This window comes from Ornithorhynchus anatinus, chromosome 3 (assembly GCF_004115215.2).
Source record: "Ornithorhynchus anatinus isolate Pmale09 chromosome 3, mOrnAna1.pri.v4, whole genome shotgun sequence".
NCBI lineage: Eukaryota > Metazoa > Chordata > Mammalia > Monotremata > Ornithorhynchidae > Ornithorhynchus > Ornithorhynchus anatinus.
Window position 1 is genome coordinate 125492064 of NC_041730.1, and position 20456 is coordinate 125512519.

At 47.5% G+C, this 20456-nt stretch overlaps 1 protein-coding gene across 1 annotated transcript in view; it reads left to right on the top strand.

Annotated features, from left to right (window-relative positions):
- The first annotated feature begins 200 nt into the window (after positions 1-200).
- Positions 201-20456, top strand: part of PIK3AP1 (phosphoinositide-3-kinase adaptor protein 1) — a 137426-nt gene continuing 117170 nt past the window's right edge. Inside the window, exons 1-2 of the mRNA XM_029060986.2 lie at positions 201-321; positions 19064-19480. Coding sequence (XP_028916819.1) covers positions 309-321; positions 19064-19480 — 430 coding nt within the window. The 5' untranslated portion in view covers positions 201-308. The remainder of the gene's footprint in view (positions 322-19063; positions 19481-20456) is intronic.

The window sequence follows — 20456 nt, forward strand, 5'->3', positions numbered from 1 at the left end:
TTCCAAGCGCTTAGTCCAGTGCTCTGCACATAGTAAGCGCTCAATAAATACTATTGAACGAATGTCCCGGGGGGAGGGGGGCGGGTCCTCTGCCCCGGGGAGGGGGCGGGTCCGGGGGCGGGCCCCGCGTTTGGAGGCCTGCCCGTCCCCGGTCCGGAGGCGTGTCGGGGTGAGTCCCGCTTCCTCGGCCACCCTGCAGGCTCCCCCCTCCGCTGCCGCGCCCTGGGCTGGGCTGGACGCTGTGCTGAGCGCTGCGGTCCGGAGCCCCCCGGCCCGGCGGGGATGTGAGGGGCTCCCCGCGCCCCACCATGGCAGCATCAGGTCAGCACCCCTCCCCCCATCCCCTCCTCCTTCCCTTGCCCCTCCCCCTCCTCCGCTGCCCCCCGGGACCCCCTCCTCCTCCTCCATCCCCCCCCATCCCCTCCTCCCCTGCAGCCCCCCGGACTCCCCTCCCCCCACCGACCCCCTTCCCCCAGGACCCCGTCCCCCCTTCCCTCCCCCCTCCCGCAGGCCCCCAGGACCCTCAATTCAATTCAATAGTAGTATTTATTGAGCGCTTACTATGTGCAGAGCACTGGACTAAGCGCTTGCGATGAACAAGTCGGCAACAGATAGAGACGGTCCCTGCCCTTTGACGGGCTCACGGTCTAATCGGGGGAGACGGACAGACGAGAACAATGGCGATAAATAGAGTCGAGGGGAAGAACATCTCGTCAAAACAATGGCCACTAAATAGAATCGAGGCGATGTACATTTCATTAACAAAATAAATAGGGTAATGATTTACCCTCCTCCTCTTCCTCCCACCCCGGCCCCATTCCTGGGGTCCGCGGGAAGCAGCGCGGCTCAGTGGAAAGAGCCCGGGGTTGGGAGTCCGAGGTCATGAGTTCGACTCCCGGCTCTGCCACTTGCCAGCTGTGTGACTGTGGGCGAGTCACTTCACTTCTCTGTGCCTCAGTTCTCTCGTCTGTAAAATGAGGATTAACTGTGAGCCTCACGTGGGACGACCTGATGACCCTGTATCCACCCCAGCGCTTAGAACAGTGCTCTGCACATAGTAAGCGCTTAACAAATACCAACATTATTATTATTCCCCGGACTCCCTCCCCCCCCGCAGCCCCCAGGACCCGCCTCCCCTGCACCCCATTCCGGGGGTCCCCCTCCCTCCCCGCCCCCTCCGGGTGACCTTGGACAACCCACTTGACCTCTCCGGCCCGCAGTCCCCTCCTCTCTCCAACGCTACTGTCCAAGAGCTCAGTCCAGCGCTCTGCACAAAGTCAGAGCTCAGGAAAGACGACTGACTGAACGAAGAAAGGACCGGGGGGACGAAGGGTGGTGGGAGCCCCACGCGGGGACAACCCTATTACCGTGGATTGCATTCACCTGTCTTTATTGAGCGCCGACCTTGCGCAGAGCACTCGACTAAGCGCTTGGGAGAGTGCGGTGCAGCAGTAGAGAGGACCCTCGCCCACAACGGGCCTCCCGTATTCCTTCATTCGATCGTAATAATAATGTTGGTATTTGTTAAGCGCTTACTATGTGCAGAGCGCTGTTCTAAGCGCCGGGGTGGATACAGGGTCATCAGGTTGTCCCACGTGAGGCTCACAGTCTTCATCCCCATTTTACAGATGAGGTCACTGTGGCACAGAGAAGTTAAGTGACTTGCCCACAGTCACACAACTGACAAGGGGCGGGGGATTCGAACCTACGACCTCTGACTCCCAAGCTCCTTCCACTGAGCCACGCTGTATTTATTTAGCACTTACTGTGCAGAGCACTGTACTAAGCACTTGGGAGAATGCACTGCAGCAATAGAGACAACCCCTGCCCACAACGGGCCTCCCATATTCCTTCATTCAACTGTATTTACTGAGCGCTTACTGTGTGCACAGCACTGTACTAAGCGCTGGGGAGAGGACACGACAGCAATAGAGACAATCCCCGCCCACGACGGGTTTACAATCTAGAGTCCTTGGCAAAAAGTAAGTGCTTAACAAATTATTATTATTATTATTAAGTGCCGTCGAGTCATTTCCGATCCATAGTGACTCCATGGATAAACTTTCTCCAGAACGTCCTGTCCTCTGTCATCATCTGCAACCTTTCTAAGGGTTCTTCCGTTATCATGGTTATGGTCTCTAACCATCTCGCTACTGTTCTGCCTCTTCCAAGTTTTCCCTGAACTTTTCCTAGCATCAGTGTCTTCTCCAGAGAATCAGTCCTCCTGATTATGTGACCAAAATATAATAGTAATAACGATGGTAGATGTTACGTGCTTACTACTTGCCAGGCACTGTTCTAAGCGCTGGGGGAGATAAAAGGTCATCAGGTTGTCCCAGGTCGGGCTCACAGTCTTCATTTCCATTTTACAGAGGAGGGAACTGAGGCCCAGAGAAGTGAAGTGACTTGACTAAAGTCACACAGCTGACAGGTGGCAGAGCGGGGATTAGAACCCACGACCTCTGACTCCCAAGTCCGGGCTCTTTCCTCTAAGCCATGCTGCTTCTATACAATCCAGGTCGAGTTTACTATTATTATTATCTCCCCTTCCTCACTCCCCAGAGGGCAGTGACCCCCCCCCCCCCGGGGCGCGGAGGGGCTGAAGGAAAGATGGAGACCCCAGCTGGCAAAACGCGGCCCCCTTTGGGGGGCTGGATAAGGGGCTGCATTGGGGGCCGGGTGGAGCTGGCTGCCCCCCGGGATCGGGCAGGGTCGGGGGCAGTGCCCTGTGGCCACCGAGCCCACCCCTCCCCCAAATCAGGCCTCTGGAGGCGGCCCCCTGTCAGCCCGGATCACCCCCGGACTGCCTGGCTTCTTGGCTGTTACACTGTCACTGCCATTGTGCTGATGAAGCTTTCTGGATTTTCGTGTTTGTACCATTGGATTTCATTTGTAATTGTTTTTATTTTTTGGTGGGGGATGTGTTAAGCACTTAATTTGGGCCAGGCACTGTCCAAAGTCACAAGCTGATCAGGTTGGACACAGTCCCTGTCCCACATGGGGCTCACTTTTAATCCCCATATTACAGAGGGGTAACTGAGGCAGAGAGAAGTTAAAGGACTTGCCCAAGATCCCACAGCAGACAAGGGGTGGAGTTAGAACTAGAACCCAGGTCCTTCTGACTTGAAGGCCTGTGCGTGCTTGGGTGTCTGTCTTGCCTAGAAGCAGAGTGGCCTAGTGGATAGGGCACGGGCCTGGGAGTCAGAAGGTCAAGGGTTCTAATCCCGACTCCAGCACTTGCTTGCTGTAAGACCCTGGGGAAGTCACTTCACTTCTTTGGGCCTCAGTTACCTCATCCGTAAAATGGAGAATGAAACTCCGAGTCCCACGCGGTACAGGGACTGCATCCCACATGATTTTCTTGTACCCACCCCAGCACTTGGTGTAGTGTCTGGCACATTGTAAGCGTTTAACAAATACCATAATAATTATTATTATTATATTGACCCCAGCATTTAGTACAGTGCCTGGCACATAGTAAGTGCTTAATAAATACCAATACAATAATTATTTTTATTATTTAGATGGGAGGGTCTTTAATAGGGGACTTCCCCTTAAGGATTTGCCCATAATGGTTTCATCAGCAAGGGACAAAAGCCTTTTATTTGGAAGGGATTTTTCTAATGTAAAATTGCACTTGGACTTTGCATCTGTATAGGACAAATCTGGAATAACCCCAATTTTCTGGGCCTTGAAGCAGAACAGTGAGAGGCGCTTCCACAGAACGGGGTCTACAAGGGGCAGAACCAATCAATCAATCCATCGGTGTTATTTATTGAGCACTGTGGGCAGAGCACTGTACCAGGCGCCTGGCAGAGGAAGCAGTACTCCAAAGTGGGAGAAGAAGTGGCAGGAAAGGGAGAGGGATGACGCAGAGGGAGTAGGACACCAAGGGAATTATGTAGACTCATACAGACACACACTGTATCAGACATACAGGCAGGAATAATCAGGGGACCAAAAGTTAATAATAAAGTGATAATGATAACAATAAAAGTACTCGTGGTATTCATTAAGCGTTTACTATGTTCCAAGTATTATACTAAGCACTGGGGTCACATGGAGCTCACAGTCCAAGTAGGAGGGAGAATGGGGATAGAATCCTCATTCTGCAGATGAGGGAACTGAGAGAAGTGAAGTGACTAGCTCAAGATCACACAGCAGGTACATGGCAGATCAGGATTAGAACCCAGGTCCTCTGACTCCCAGGCCTGTGCTCTTTGCAGTAAGCCATATTGCTTTGCATAATTATTATTATTATTATGCTTCCCATAATAAGACAAAAATAATAATAATACAATAAATAATACAAAAAATCTTCTTTTGGAGAAGTAGCATGGCCTGGTGGATAGAGCCCGGGCCTGGGAATCAGACAGACTTGGATTCTAATCCCGCTCTACCACTTTTCTGCTGTGTGACCTGGGGCAGTCACTTAACTTCTCTGTGCTTCAGTTCCCTCATCTGTCAAGTGGGGATTAAGACTGTGAGGTCCACGTGGGACAGGGACTATGTCCAACCTGATTAGCTTCTCATCTCCTGCAACACTTAGTGCAGCGCCTGGCACATAGTAAGCGCTTAATAAGTACCTTTAAAAATAATAATAATAATAATTATGGTATTTGTTAAGCTCTTATTGTGGTCCAAGTACTAGGTCAGGCTCTGGGGTGGATACGGTCTAGGGTGGAGACAACTTTTCTTCGGACCTTTGGAGGTGGGCTTCTGATGTGGGTGGTGATGTGGTCATGAAGTGTAGGGACTGTGTTCAATCAGCTGTGTTTACTGAGTGCTTATTGTGTGCAGAGCACTGTACTAAGCGCTTGGGAGAGTACAGTAGGACAGAGTGGTAGGCTTGGTCCGTGCCCACAGCGAGCCTACAGCCTAGAACTCCTGCCCATGATGCCCCGGGACCATGTGGTTCTCGCTGCAGCCTTTGCCCGAATAGGGACTCGCGTCTGTCTAGGGAGACCCGGCCGGAGGAACACTATGCTCATTGGTATATATTATTTATTACCCTATTTATTTTGTTAATGAGGTGTCCATCCCCTTGATTCTATCTATCTTGATGTTGTTGTCTTGTTTTTGTTTTGTTCTGTTTTGCTTTGCTGTCTGTCTCCGTTAAGACCGAGAGCCCGTCACTGGGCAGGGATGGTCTTTATCTGTGGCCAAACTGCCCATTCCAAGCACTTAGTACAGTGCTCTGCACATAGTAAGCGCTCAATAAATACTATTGAATGAATGAATGATCAGAAAAGAGGGCGGTAGTCTGCCCTAATCACTTTCTTAGCTAAAATGAGTCAGTGGCATTTAGGGGGTGCTAACTGGAGAAGCAGCATGGCTTAGTGGGTAGAGCACGGGCCTAGGAGTCAGAAGGACCTGGGTTCTAATCCTGGCTCCGCCCCAGGTCTGCTGTGTGACCTTGGGCAAGTCGCTTCATGTGGGCCTCAGTTCCCTCATCTGTAAAATGGGGATTAAGAATGTGAGCCCCATGTGAGACAGGGACTGTGTCCAACCTGACTGACCTATATCTACCCCAGTGCTTAGTACAGTGCTTGGCACATAGCAAGCACTTAACAAATACCATAATTATTATTACTGTTCATTAATTCATTCAATTGTATTTATTGAGTGCTAACTGTGTGCAGAGCACTGTACTAAGCACTATGGGAGGTGATAATACAACAGAGTCGGTAAAGACGTTCCCTGTCCACAGTGAATTTGAGGCAAGTGATGTTCATTCATTCATTCATTCAATTGCATTTCTGGAGCGCTTACTGTGTGCAGAGCACTGTACTAAGAGCTTGGAAAGTACAATTTGGCAACAAATAGAGGCAGTCCCTACCCAGTGGGCCCACAGTCTAGAAGGGGGAGACGGACAACAAAACAAAGCAAGTGGACAGGCATCAATAGCATCAATGTGAATAAATAGAATTATAGCTATGTGAAAGCAAATAGGAAAAAATTCAAGGGATCTACAAAACAAGTTATTATTATTGTCATCTTGTAGGGCTTCAGGGACGCAGGGGTTCGGTTTGGGACGTCCAACCAGGCAGTGTGGGTATTCTTTCACGTGATTGGTATATTTGCGTTTGTCGGGGTTTCCCCGTGCACAGCTGGGACATTAAGTCATTTTACACTACAAGTTCCAGCAGCCCATGGGGATAACTGCACTGCTAAGCATGCTGAGCGGGGCCCAGTACACTCTCCTGGAAGTGAAGCCAACCGCCCACCACCCCACCCCCTTATCCATTTGAGTTTGGGGGTGAATTGGGCCTGCCCAGCCCTGGACCCGAACATAGCCAGGCTCTACAGTTTGGGGCAGTGCAGAAGGAAGGGTGACGTGTCTGAATCACGGAGACACATGATCTTCAGATTTTGCCACAAGAATCCTGATTCACAGCTTCCCCTCTCCATATTGATGTCTCAGATTTGGACTAGATGCAGCCTGTCGGGACCTAATTGCCTCGTGTCTTCCCCAGCACTTAGAACAGTGCTTAGCACATAGTAAGCACTTAATAAATACCATCATTACTGTTTGTCATCGATCAGTGGCAATTAGTGAATGCATCCTGAGAGCAGAGCACTATACTAAGGACTTGCGGTTTAGCTTCCCTTGCTAGACTGTAAACTACTTTAGGGCAGAGACTGTGTCTTTAATAACAATAATAATAATAGCATATGTTAAGTACTTACTGTGTCCAAACACTGTTCTAAGCACTGGGTAGGTAATCAGGTTGTCCCATGTGGGGCTCACAGTCTTAATCCCCATTTTCCAGATGAGGTAACTGAGGCACAGAGAAGTTAGGTGGCTTGCCCTAGGTCACACAGCTGACAGATGGCAGACAAATGATTAGAACCCACGTCCTCTAACTCCCAAGCCCGCACTCTTGCCACTAAGTCATGCTGTTTCTCCAAGTCTCCTGAGCGCTCAGTACAAGGATCTGCCCGTGGTAGGTGCTCACTAGATGCTATCGATTGATGGTAACAGAATGAGTGAAGCAGCATGGCCTAGTAGGCAGAGTACAGGCCTGGGAGTCAGAAGGACCTGGGTTCTAATCCCAGCTCTGCCCATTTGTCTGCTTTGTGACCTTGGCCAAATCACTTAACCTCTCTGGGCCTCAGTTACCTCATCTGGAAAATGGGGATTAAGACTGCAAGTCCTATGTGGGACATGGATTGTGCCCAACCTGATTAGCTTGTATCTACTCCAGCACTTAGTACAGTGCGTGGCACACAATAAGCTCTTAATAGATACCATAAAAGAAAAAATGAGTGTACATGATCCCTACCTTCAAGCAGCTGTTTATTCTTGATTCATTTCCATCTTCCCTCCTTTTACTGCAGTCCAAAAGAGGGGAATGGAGCGGGGAGAGGGAGGCTGAAAATAGAGGTGCTAAGCTCCTTGAGGGCAAGGATGGAGTCTACCAACTCTGTTGAGGTCTCCCAAGTGCTTAATGTAGTGCTCTGCACACAATAAGCACTCAGTAGATACTGTTGATTTATTGAGCCACCCAGGGGGTAAATGATAACACAAACTTGGGTCTTAAGAAGGAAGATGCTTCTATGGTGATAGTAGCAGTGTGGTTTAGTGGATAGAGCCCGGGCCTGGGAGTCAGAAGGAACTGGGTCTAATCCCGGCTCTGCCACTTGTCTGCCGTGTGGCTTTGGTCAAGTCACTTCAATTCTCTGTACCTCAGTGACCTCATCTGTAAAATGAGGATTAAGAGTGTGAGTCCCATGTGGGACAGGGACTGCGTCCAACCTGATGAACCTGAATCTTCCCCAGTGCTTAGAAGATACAGAAGATTGGCACATAGTAAGCACTTTACAAGTACCATAATAATAATAATTAGTATTATTATTAATAAAGATAATAATATATTCAGGGGAATGGGAAATATTCCCATTTCTCCATATTCTTATTTACGGTTCAGCTTGGCCTCCAGTTTCACAGACCTCAGTTTGAGCAGTGTGTGCCCTTTGCAAATAGAAGCAATCAAGTGTTTACAGTCTGAATGCAGAAAGACCAAATGAAACATGTTTCATTTCCTTTTATAAAAAAAGGGAAGGAAGAACTGGAAGGGAAAGAAGCGGGGTCAAGCGTGAAGCTTCTCAAGACAGTGAGGAGACCCACAGAGGGATGACCCACTCGGTCAAAATTCCTTGTGCGCTGAGGCGAACCCAGCCGCTGTCCCCATCTTAAGCTAACCCTGAACTATTATGACCACATGCCCTCTACCCTTATCCTCTTTCAGTCTGAGTGAAAATGAAACAGAACAAATTTGCATTGCTCATCATCCTTGGGATTTGAGGATTAGGGGAAGCAGGCTTGACTTTGTCATCATAATGATAATTGTGGTATTTCTTAAGCTCTTGTATTGCATTGCAATCTATTAACCATGTCCTAACTAATAAAAATGATAAAATAATAATTATGGTATTTGTTAAGCACTTCCTATGTGCCATGCACTGTACTAAGTGCTGGAGTAGATACAAAATAATCTTGTCTTTCATGAGGTTCACAGTCTAAATAGAAGTCAGTCAGTCGATCGTATTTACTGAGTGCTTGCTACTAATAATAATAATTGTGGTATTTGTTAAGCACTTGCGTGGCTCAGTGGAAAGAGCCCGGGCTTGGGAGTCAGAGGTCATGGGTTCTAATCCCGGCTCCGCAGCTTATTAGCTGTGTGACTTTGGGCAAGTCTCTTAACTTCTCTGTGCCTCAGTTACCTCATCTGTAAAATGGGGATTAAGTCTGTGAGCCTCACGTGGGACAACCTGATCACCTTGTATCCCCCCAGTGCTTAGAACAGTGCTTCGTACATAGTAAGCGCTTAACAAATGCCATCGTTATTATTACCAGCCACTATACTAAGCACTGGGGCAGATACAAGCAAATCGGGTTGGTCACAGTCCCTGTCGCATTTGGGGCTCATAGTCTCAATCCCCATTTTACAGAGGAGGGAACTGAGGCTCTGAGAAATGAAGTGACTTGACCAAGGCCACACAGCAGACAAGTAGGGATTTGGAATTAGAATCCATGACTTTCTGACTCCCAGGCCCGGGCTCTATCCGCTACGCCGTTCTGCTTCCGTGTGCTCTGCTTACTGTGTGCAGAGCACTGTACTAAGTGCTGGGGAGAGTACAATACAACAATAAATAGACACATTCCCTGCCCAAAACGAGCTGGTAGTCTAGAGGGAGCTTACAGCCTTGAGGAGGGAGAACAGGTATTGATTCCTCATTTGGCAGATGAAGAAACTGAGGCCCAGAAAGCTCAAGTGATTTGCCCAAAGTCAGCAGACAAGTGGCGGAGCTGGGATGAGAACCCAGGTCTCCTGCCTTCCAGGCCCAGGCTGCTTCAGTAGGTCACCCAGTACAGACCCGGGCCGTGGGCTGATGACTAACCGACTGGCTGATCTGGGTTTTCTGTGAATCCTCCGCCACCCGCGTTCCTCCCGTCTTCGCTGATCTCTGAGTTAGCGACTTCACCGCCTGGTCCTGGGCTCTTTGGAATGGGGCGTGTCTGAGTGAGTTGTGGGCACCAGGGCCTCTTACGCATCCTGTGTGTAGCAATCAGCCCGATGGCAGTCTCCATTTACCTCCATCTCGTCTATTTTGCCGCCAAACCCTTGCCCACATCCTCCCTCTGGCCTGGACCACCCTCCCCTTTCATATCCAACAGACCACCACCCTCCCCGCCTTCAAAACCCCGTCTCTTCTGGGAGGCCTTCCCTGACTGAGCCCTCAGCACATGGCCTGGTGGATAGAGCACGGGCCTGGGAGTCAGAAGGTTGTGGGTTCTAATCCTGACTCCCCCGTTCTGCTGTGTGACCTCGGGCAAGTCACTTCTCTGTGCCTCAGTTCCCTCATCTGTAAAATGGGTTTTGAGACTGTGAGCCCTACGTGGAACGGGGACTGCGTCCAACCCGATTTGCTTGTATCCACCCCAGCATTTAGTACAGTGCCTGGCACATAGTAAGCGCTTAATAAATACCATAATTATTACTATTATTATTATTATTACTCCCTCTCCTTTCTTGAACCTGGATCTGTGCCCTTTAAGTACCTGATATTCACCTCACTCTCAGCCCCACAACACTTAGGTTTATATCCATAATTTATTCTGTCTGTCTCTCAAGAGTGTAAACTCACTGTGGGTGGGGAATGGGTCTGCTGACTCTGTTGTACTCTCCCTGCCTACAGTAAAGTGCTCAATAAATAGAATTGATTGATTGATTAAATGTCTCTCTCTGTCACCTCCCCAGAACCCTGAACTGTCCTGGGGAAGCAGCATGGCCTAGTGGATATCGAGCATGAGCCTGGGAGTCACAAGGACCTGGGTTCTAATCCTGACTCCCCAACTGTCTGCTCTGTGACCTTGGGCAAGTCACTTCACTTCTCTGTGCCGATTAAGACTGTGAACCCCATGTGGGACAGGGATTGTGTCCAACCTGAGTTACTTGAATCAACCCCAGCGCTTAGAACAGCTCTTGACACATAAGTGTTTAACACGTATTATTATTAATTCCTTTTTGTAAATTGTGCCCGATCTTAGGGGTCCAAGGCCCCCCAGTAGGCCAGGGGAGCTTCTTCAGAAGGTACCTTGTGTGTAGAGGGCTACTAAGTGACCTCTTTCATTCATTCAATAGCATTTATTGAGCATTTACTGTGTGCACTGTACTAAGCGCTAGGGAGAATACAATGTATCAATAAACAGACACATTCCCCGCCCACAGTGAGCTTACAGTCTAGAGGGGGAGACAGATATTAATATAGATAAATAAACAGGCTTGGAACTAACTTAGCCCCCTAGGGTGCCAGAGGGGAGGTAGGAAGCCACAGCTGCTCCAGAATGGCATCCCCATGGCTCCTGAGGAAATGGAGATGGGGCACCTTTCATCCTGGCTGATTTGGTTAGTCACTTTCTTGTTTCAGGGGGCCCAGGGTGTCCCTGGGCCGCCCATCTTCCGTCCCTCTTTTTATTCGCTGCCTGTTGGCATCTTCGAAGAGAACTTCTCTGAACACTGATTGTCATCACAACAGGTTATTACATCATAGTTCCTTTCTAAAAATAATAATAGCTGTGGTATTTGCTAAGGGCCTACTCCGTGCCAGAAACTCTGCCAAGCTCTGGGGTGGATATGATGTAATTCAACCGCATTTAACAAGAGCACTGCACTAAACACTTGGGAGAGTACAATACAGCAATAGATAGACATTCCCTGCCCATGAAGAGCAAATCAGACACAGTTCTTATCCCATACAAGGCTCAGACAGGCAATCACTCTCCCCGCCTTCTAAGCCCTGTTCAAGGCACATCACCTCCAAAAAGCCTTCCCTGACTAAGTCCTCCTTTCCTCTTTTCCCACTCCCTTCTGCATCGCCCTGACTTGCTCCCTCTATTGCCACCCCCAGCCCCACAGCACTTACGTACATATCTGTGATTTATTTATATTAATGTCTGTCTTCCCTTCTGGCCTATTTTCCAAGCATTCATTACAGTCCTCTGCACACAATAAGCACTCAGTAAATACAATGGACTGTCTGAAGACTCAGTCTGAATGGGGTGAAAGGATGGATATTTTATTCCCATTTTACAGATGAGGAAACTGAGGCACAGAGAGTTAAGGTACTTTCCCAAGGTCACCTGGTTTGGAACGGGGGACTCCTGACTCCCAGTGTAGCCTTGTGGAAAAAACCTTAGGCCACTCTGCTTCTTTCTTTCAGGAACTTCCAGTGCTTGTATAGTTGTATAAAAGTGCTGCATAGCTTTCATAGACTCATGGGGCTAGAAGTCATCTTGAGAGGTCAACTAGTGTCTTTGCTTCCAAGCACGCTCCTCTCAAACTGTCCTTGAGGGTGAAAATTCTATCATTTCCTTAAAAAGCTTCAGAGACTATTACGATCTCTCTTGTTAACATATTTTAGTGTCTTGCAGTTTCTATAATCGGAGAGTGTCCGCTAATGTCTAAGCTAAATCTCTCGTCGCAAATAACTCTTGATTATTTTGTAATTTTCCCAGCATTTAAGCATAGAGTGAGCACATAAGAAATACCAAAATCATAATAATGGTTAATCGTAATAATTCCTCTTGTCTTGGCCTCAGGGCAAACAGAAAAACCGCTCACAGTTCAAACGTCCCCCCAATATCCCAGTATAGGATTAGTGAGGAAATTTGTTTTCCCACAAATACTTCATTGGCGAAAGTTTTAGTTTTCATTCTCTTGTGCTTTTCAGATCGGGTACATTAAATCAATCAATGGCATTCTTTGCGGGTTTATTCTCTGCAAAACACTGTAATAAGCAGCCACAATTCCTGTCCTCAAGGACCCTATGGGGATTTCGGTTAAATTCAGGGTGTGGGGAGTCAAGGCTGATCTCCAATTTAGGAAATTGCTGCAGAATATCTTGTGGTAAATGCTAAAGGGGAAGGGGAATTAGTTCTTATTCGTCTCTGTCACATGAGACAATAATAATAATAATAATAATGATGGCATTTGTTAAGCACTTACTATGTGTCAAGCATTGTTCTAAGCACTGGGGGGGGACACACGGAGTAATCAGGTTGTCCCTCATGGGGCTCACAATCTTAATCCCCATTTTACAGATGAGGTTACCGAGGCCCAGAGAAGCTGTGACTTGCCCAATGTCACACAGCTGACAAGTGGCGGAGCCGGGATTAGAATCCATGGCCTCTGACTCCCAAGCCCGAGCTCTTTCCACTGAGCCACGCTGCCAATCAGGAGAGAAGTGGTTCCCACCCTTGTGGAAGGGATCTGGGGGCTAGGTGAAATGGGGATCATCTCGTCTCAGGGAAGGAATGGAAATGATTTATTCTGGGAACAGGAGGTGTGATTTTAGAAAGGCTTTGAAGAGGGGTAGAGCAGTGGTCTGCTGGTTGTGAAGGGGGAGGGAGATCCATAGGTTGGGGGTATTTTAGGGCAAACTGGAATAAATATCCTAGAAGGCCCCTCAGAGTTTTATCCCTTCTTCCTGCAGAATTCCTCTGCGTGGTACTCTTTCTCATATGAAGAAAGGTGGTCGCAGGTGGGGGGAGGGGGGAGATTCCTCTCTAATAATAATAATTGTAATATTTGTTAAGCTTTTCACCACTCTCCTCAACTTCAAACCAATCTAAAATCACACCTCCATCAAGCTTCCCCTGACTAAGCCCTCATTTCTCTTACCCACCCTTCCCTCTGCATCACTTATGCATTTAGCCACATACCCCTTAAGCTCTTTGAAACTCACCCCAGTCCCACAGGACTTATATACATGTGTTTATACTCTACTCTTTCCCCTCCCTGTAATGTATTTTAATGTCTGTTTCCCCCTGTGGACAGTAAGGCCCTTCTGGGCAAAGATCTTGTTTACCAACCCTATGGTATTGTATATTCCCAAGTCAGAGCTCAATAAATACAATTGATTGATTGATGGATAGCCAAGCATTGTATTAAGCACCGAGAAAGATACAAGCTAATCGGGTCTGACCCAGTCCCTGTCCCACCCGAAGCTCACAGTCGTCTGTGAGGTTTCTTCCTTCACGGCCTCAGTTGCCCTTCACTCTGTATACATCTATACAGATGTATATACATATATATGTCCGCTCAACTGTATATATCTTCATTACCCTATTTATTTTGTTAATGAGATGTACATCACCTTGATTCTATTTATTTGCTATTGTTTTAACGAGATGTTCTTCCCCTTGATTCTATTTATTGCCATTGTTTTTGTCTGTCTCTCCCGATTACACTGTAAGCCCGTCAAAGGGCAGAGACTGTCTCTATCTGTTACCGATTTGTACATTCCAAGCGCTTAGTACAGTGCTCTGCACATAGTAAGCGCTCAATAAATACTATTGAATGAATGAATGAATCTCAATCAATCAGTTGTATTGATCGAGCACTTACTGTGCATACAGAGTACTGTACAAAGCGCTCGGGAGAGCATGACTTAGTGGATAGAGCATAGGCCTGGGAGTCAGAAGGACCTGGGTTCTAATCCCAGCTCTGTCACACGTCTGCTGTGTGATCTTTGGCAAGACGCTTCACTTCCCTGGGCTTCAGTTACCTCATCTATAAACTGGGAATTAAGAGTGTGAGCTCCCCCGCAGGACAGGGACTGTGTCCAACCCAATGAACTCGTATCTACCCCAGCATTTAAAACAGTGTTGATACATAGTAAGTGCTTAACCAGTACCATTTTTCATTAATTCTAAACAGAGTTGGTTGGCACATCCCTGCCCACAGTGAGTTTACAGCCTAGAGGACGAGCTTACCGTCTATTGTATATTAGATTACATTATTTTATACACAGTCTCCCTCTGACTTAGACTGTGAACTCCAGTGTGGGACAAGGGCATCCCTTTCCAGAATGAGTTTACTCTCTCTCCTCCAGTTGCCTCCGGCTCCAGTCTGCTCCTTGATATCGTCCCCCACGTGCTCTCTTCCATTTCCGACCCTGGATCTGCCCGGGGCTTTTTGGGGGGGGGCAAATGAGAGGTGACAGAGACATGAGCAGAAAAGGTATTTGGTTTCGATCCAGAGGCAGCCCCCAGAATAACGCTAATTTGGGACTGAGCCTCCCGCAGGCTGGTGTGGCAGGTGCCATCCCCCGCTTCTCTGGGAAGGGACCTCCTCTGAATGACTTCTTCGACCTGATATTACAGTCCCTGAATATGCAGGGAGGTGGCAAATACCGTTAAAACCCATTTTGTAGATACTGGAACCAAGGCTCAGATAAAGGGAATTAGGTCCAAATCACATGACAAGCAGTGGCAAGGTAGAATGATTGAGGCCAGGTTTTCTGATGCCGGCTTACTTACCACTTCCTCCCGAAAGCCCCCAAAACTCTAACGTGGGTTTCAAGTACCTTGAGCGTGACATAAATCATTTTGTTTACATTTTATACACTAACCTCGAAGTGCTAAGAAGAAAAACTTCCAGGGCTTAAGGCAAAACCCAATTTGGTCTGGGTCTAGCTAAACAATAAATAAATTAACGAAACATTCATTAGGTTGATTTTTTTTTTTTTTTGTAATGGGCCAGCTCATTCCAAGTGGCATTTTGGATGGATCATTTGGCTTTCAAAGTAATCAATGGAATGGAGAAGCTTCCATTTGAAGATAGACTGAAAAGATTAAGATTCTGCAATTGTGAATGATGGAAGTTGAGAAGGGGCATGATTGAAGTTGACAAAATCAGGAAGGGAATGGACACGGAATGGATGCTCCCCAGAACTCTCAACACCGACACAAGAGGGCACCCATCGAAGCTTGAAGTAGCAAATTCAAAACAAACGAGGGAAATACATCTTCACACAGTGGCTATTAAGCATAAGAATGTTATTACCGCAGGAAGTCAGTTATGCAGGCCAAAAATATCAGCAGGAACTAAGAGCGTTAACTCATGTATAATCCCCTTTTCCTTCTTCCTCTTATCTGTAAAGTATCTTAGTGTCTGTTCCTTGACCCGCTAAATGGTAAGCTCTTTAAGGGCAGGAATCATGTCCACCGATTCTCCTGTACTCCCCAAAGAGCTAAATACAGTGTTCTTCCCACAGTCAGGACTGAATCATTCATTCATTTAGTCATATTAATTGAGCGCTTACCGTGTACAGAGCACTGTACTAACCATCTAGGAGAGTACAATACAACAATAAACAGACACATTCCTTGCCCACAACGAGCTTACAGTCTACCTCTTAGATGCCTCACCAGCTCTGGGAGCCCCCTTCTATACTATGAATTGAGTTGGTAAAAATTGATAGATGAAAGGTACATAGTGGACCATTACAGGGAAGTTGGGGTCATCGAGGAAAAATTAACTACCGGGTGGATGGGAAAGAGGGTAACCATTACATGAGAAGCAGCGTGGCCTAGGGGATAGACTATGAACCTGGCAGTCAGAAGGACCTGGGTTCTAGTCTCGCTCTGCCACTTGTCTGCTGTGTGACCTTAGACAAGTCGCTTAACTTCTCTGGGCCTCAGTTTTCCTCAATTGTGAAATGGTTATTTAATGCCCATTCTCCCTCTGGTAACCCCTATGTGGGAGAGGGACTTTGTTGAAGCAGCGGGGCGTAGTGAAAAGAGCACGGGCTTGGGAGTTAGAGGTCGTGGATTCTAATCCCGGCTCTGCCATTTAGCTGTGTGACTTTGGGCAAGTCACTTAACTTCTCTGTGCCTCAGTTGCCTCATCTGGAAAATGGGGATTAAGATGGTGAGCCCCACATTGGGCAACATGATTACTTGGTATCTACCCCAGCACTTAGAAAAGTGCTTAGCACCTTGTAAGTGCTTAACAAATGCCATCACTGGGGAAGCAGCCGTGGCTTAGTGGAAAGAGCATGGGCTTGGGAGTGAAAAGTTGTGGGCTCTCATCCTGGCTCCGCCACTTCTCAACTTTCTGACTTTGGGCAAGTCACTTAACTTCTCTGTGGCCTCAGTTCCCTCATCTGTAAAATGGGAATGAAGATTGTAAGCCCCATGAGGGGCAACCTGATTACTTGTATCTCCCTCAGCTCTTAGAACAGTGCTTGACATTTTGTAAGTGCCTAACAAATATAGCAATAATAATAACGTGTCCTCCACACATCTTGTTGCCATGTTGGAGAAAGAGCACTGGCCTGCACAAATCAGTCCAGTCTGGTCTTAGTGTCTCACCAGTCTCACTCCACTCTAACCCAGGAATGGCAATTTTTGTGTTATAAATGATTTCATTACACCCATTTTCTTCAGTAAGAAGATTTTCACGTTTTCCTTTTAACATCTGGTTTCCTCTTGCACACTAATTGTAGGAGCCCCTTAGCCTTTGACTTTAGGTTTATTATTAACTGCTAGGGGTGTTGATGAGCATTTAATGCTATGGTTTATCCATTTTGGCTTCACATACCTGCGGATGGGAAGAATCTCTCAATGGTGTTAATTCTCCCACAGGCACTGTCTTTTGCTAAGAAGTTCTGTGACATCATCCCTCTTATCCCAAAGCAAATCAAGGGCGGAGACCCTAACTTCCTGAGATCCTGAAGAGGGAGGGGAAGGGGTTCTAGTGGATAGAGGACGGGTCTGGGAGTCAGAGGATCTGGCTTCTAATCTTGGCTCTGCCATGTATTTGCTGTGTGACCTTGGGCAAATCACTTCACTTCTCTGGGCCTCAGTTACTTCATCTGACAACTGGGGATTCAACCCTACTCCCTTCTGCTAGTCTGTGAGCCTCATGTGGGACAGGGATATGTCCAACCCGATTTTCTTGTATCCACTTCAGCACTTAATACAGGGTCTGGCACATAGTAAGCACCTAAAAAATACCACGATTATTATAATTATTGCCATTGTTATTATTTTTATTATCAGTCTTTGGGCCTCAGCACCCTCCTTTGTCTCTAATATGGGGCCACTGCTGCTGACATCTGCTGCTGGGTTGTTGTTGGGGAGGAACTAACACTGATGATTCAAAAACCTCTTGAGGATACGAAGGTGACACCAAAATGTGTAAGATTTGGGAGATGGTTGTCTCAGAGAGATCAGCCGGCTGGAGGTGGACAGCCACCGGGAGGTGTTTTGCCTTCCAAGAGTTGAGTCTTCACGAATTTCTGAATTCCAAGTGGAGGGCTTGAAAACAGACAGACCCTGCCAAATGGCCACAACTCATCGGTGCCTTTATGTGCATGCACTGCAAAAGAGAGTGGGGGTTGTGAAGTTGCATATCGTTTTGGTTTCTTTTAATCACGCTGCATGCGAGGATAGATTTCTCTGCAGGTAGTGTCATCTTTAAAAAAAAAGATCTCTTTTTATACAGAATGTACATATTATTGTGCTCTCCCAAGTGCTTAGTACAGTGCTCTGCACTTAGCAACACTCAATGAATAAACTTGTTTGATATTCATTCAATCGTATTTATTGAGCGCTTACTGTCTGCAGAGCAATTGTATTAACCTCTTGGAAAGTACAATTTGGCTACAGATAGAGGCAATCCCTACCCAACAACAAGCTCACAGTCTAGATATTATGCATAAATGATCTATCTATAGTTTCATTGAGTAAGTAGGATACAGAATTTTGGAAACTCTTGCATCCTTATGTGGATTTTAGTTCTTATATCAAACTGAAAATCCTGATCTTCAGCCTTGAGCCTCTCAGCATGGCCTAGTAGATAGAGCCCGGGCCTGAGAGTCAGAGGACCTGGGTTCTAATCTTGGCTCTGCCACTTGTTTGTTGTGTGATCTTGGGCAAGCAATTTCATTTCCCTGTGCCTCAGATATCTCATCTGTAAAATAGGGATTAAGACTGTGAGCCCTTTGTGGGCCAGGGACTGTGTCCAACCCAACTTGCTTGTGTCTACCTCAGTGTCTTGAGCTGTGCCTGGCACACAGTAAGCCCACCCCTAATTGTACCCCTCCAACTCCTGTCCCATTGTTCACACCTTTCCTCCTAGTAATAATAATAATTATGGTATTTGTCAAGTGCTTACTATATGTCAGGCACTGTACTAAGTGCTGGGGTGGATACAAGCAAATTGGGTTGGACACAATCCCTGCCCCACATGGGCTCACGTCTCAATCCCCAATTACAGAATCAGTTTACTGAGACCCAGAGAAGTGAAGAGACTTGCCTAAGGTCGCCGTGGCCGACAAGTGCGGAGCTGGGATTAGAACCCATGATCTTCTGTCTCCCAGCCCGGGCTCTAACCACTGTGCCAGGCTGCTTCTGCTTCTCTTCCTGCACGGCACTCCCTCCTCCCTCAAAATGCCAAACCATGTCCTTCCTCATCTTCTTATGATCACCTTCTCCTCCTCTTCAACCTTCCAACTTCCAAGAGTCATTCCCTACTATCCTGCTCATGCCATCCCACTTCTACTTTAATCTACTTTTAGTACAGTGCCTGGCCCATATTAAGTGCTCGACAAATACCGTAAAAACTGAAAACAGTAGCGCTGCTCTGCTTCTGAAAACCCCTGCATTTCCACTGGCTCCCCGTTTCCCACTGGGCCCAGTCCAGCCCCGCTAAACCCGAGAGAGCCAGAGCTGGAGGGGGGCTGCCATAACCCACCTCGTTCCCCCCAGAAGCCCCGGAGGAATGCGACATCCTGATCGTCTTCAGCCAGGATGCCAGAGAGTGGTGCCATTACCTCCAGAAAGTGTTCCAGTCGAGCCGGCAGGTGCGCAATGAGCCCATCCTGACCTACGAGCTGAACGACGGAGAGGCCATCGCCAAAGAGGACTCGAGCTTCTTTGCGAAGAGTCGCTGTATCGTCATGCTCCTGTCCGCCGAGCTGGTCCAGAGCTTCTACCAGCCGGCCGTGCTGGGCAGCCTCCAGCAGGCCCTCCGGCCCCCGCACAAGGTGATCCGACTGTTTTGCGGGGTGGACGACTCTGAGGATTTCCTGGCCTTCTTCGAGGACTGGGCCCTCTGGAAGGAGCTCACCTACGACGACGAGCCCGAGGCCTACGTGGCCGCCGTGAAGAAGGCCATCTCCGAAGGTGAGTCGCCAGCCTGCAGGCTCGGCGGGCGAGAAGGGAGGGGACCAACCCTGCAGGGCTTACATGGGGCGGAGTGGATAGAGTACGGATCTGGGCGTCAGAGGGTCAATGGATTCTGATCCTGGGCCGCCACTTGTCTGCTGTGCGACGTTGGGCAAGTCATCTCACTTCTCTGGGCCTCAGAGACCTTTTCTGTAAAACGGGGATTTGAGACTGTGGGACCCACGTGGGACAGGGACTGTGTCCAACCTGCTTTGCTTGAATCCACCCCAGAGCTTAGTACAGTGCCTGACACAAATAAATGCTTAGCAAATACCATAATTATTATTAGTATGTCCATATCTTTAAACTTGATTCTATTTATTAGCTATTGTTTCAATGAGATGTTCTTCCCCTCGATTCTATTTATTGCCATTGTTCTTGTCTGTCCGTCTCCCCCAATTAGACTGTAAGCCCGTCAAAGGGCAGGGACTGTCTCTATCTGTTACCGATTTGTACATTCCAAGCGCTTAGTACAGTGCTCTGCACATAGTAAGTGCTCAATAAATACTGCTGAATGAATGAATGAATGAATGAATAAACTATGTTATAAATTCCTTGTATATTTGTCACATATATTATCATACATAACATATATTACTTACAGACATAATAATAATAATAGTGATGATGATGGTATTTGTTAGGCGCTTGCTATGTGTTAGGCACCATTCTAAGCGCTGGAGTAGGTACAAGATAATCAGATCAGACACAGTCCCTGTCCCCCATGGGACTCACAGTCAAAATCCCCATTTTACAGATGAGGTAACTGAGGCACAGAGAAATGAAGTGACTTGCCCAAGGTCTCACAGCAGAAAGGTGTTAAAGTCAATATAAGAATCCAGGACCTTCTGATTCCCAGGCCCATGCTCAGTCTATTAGGAGACTTATAAATTACTTATAAATTATAAATTATTTATTTGTATTCATGTCTGTC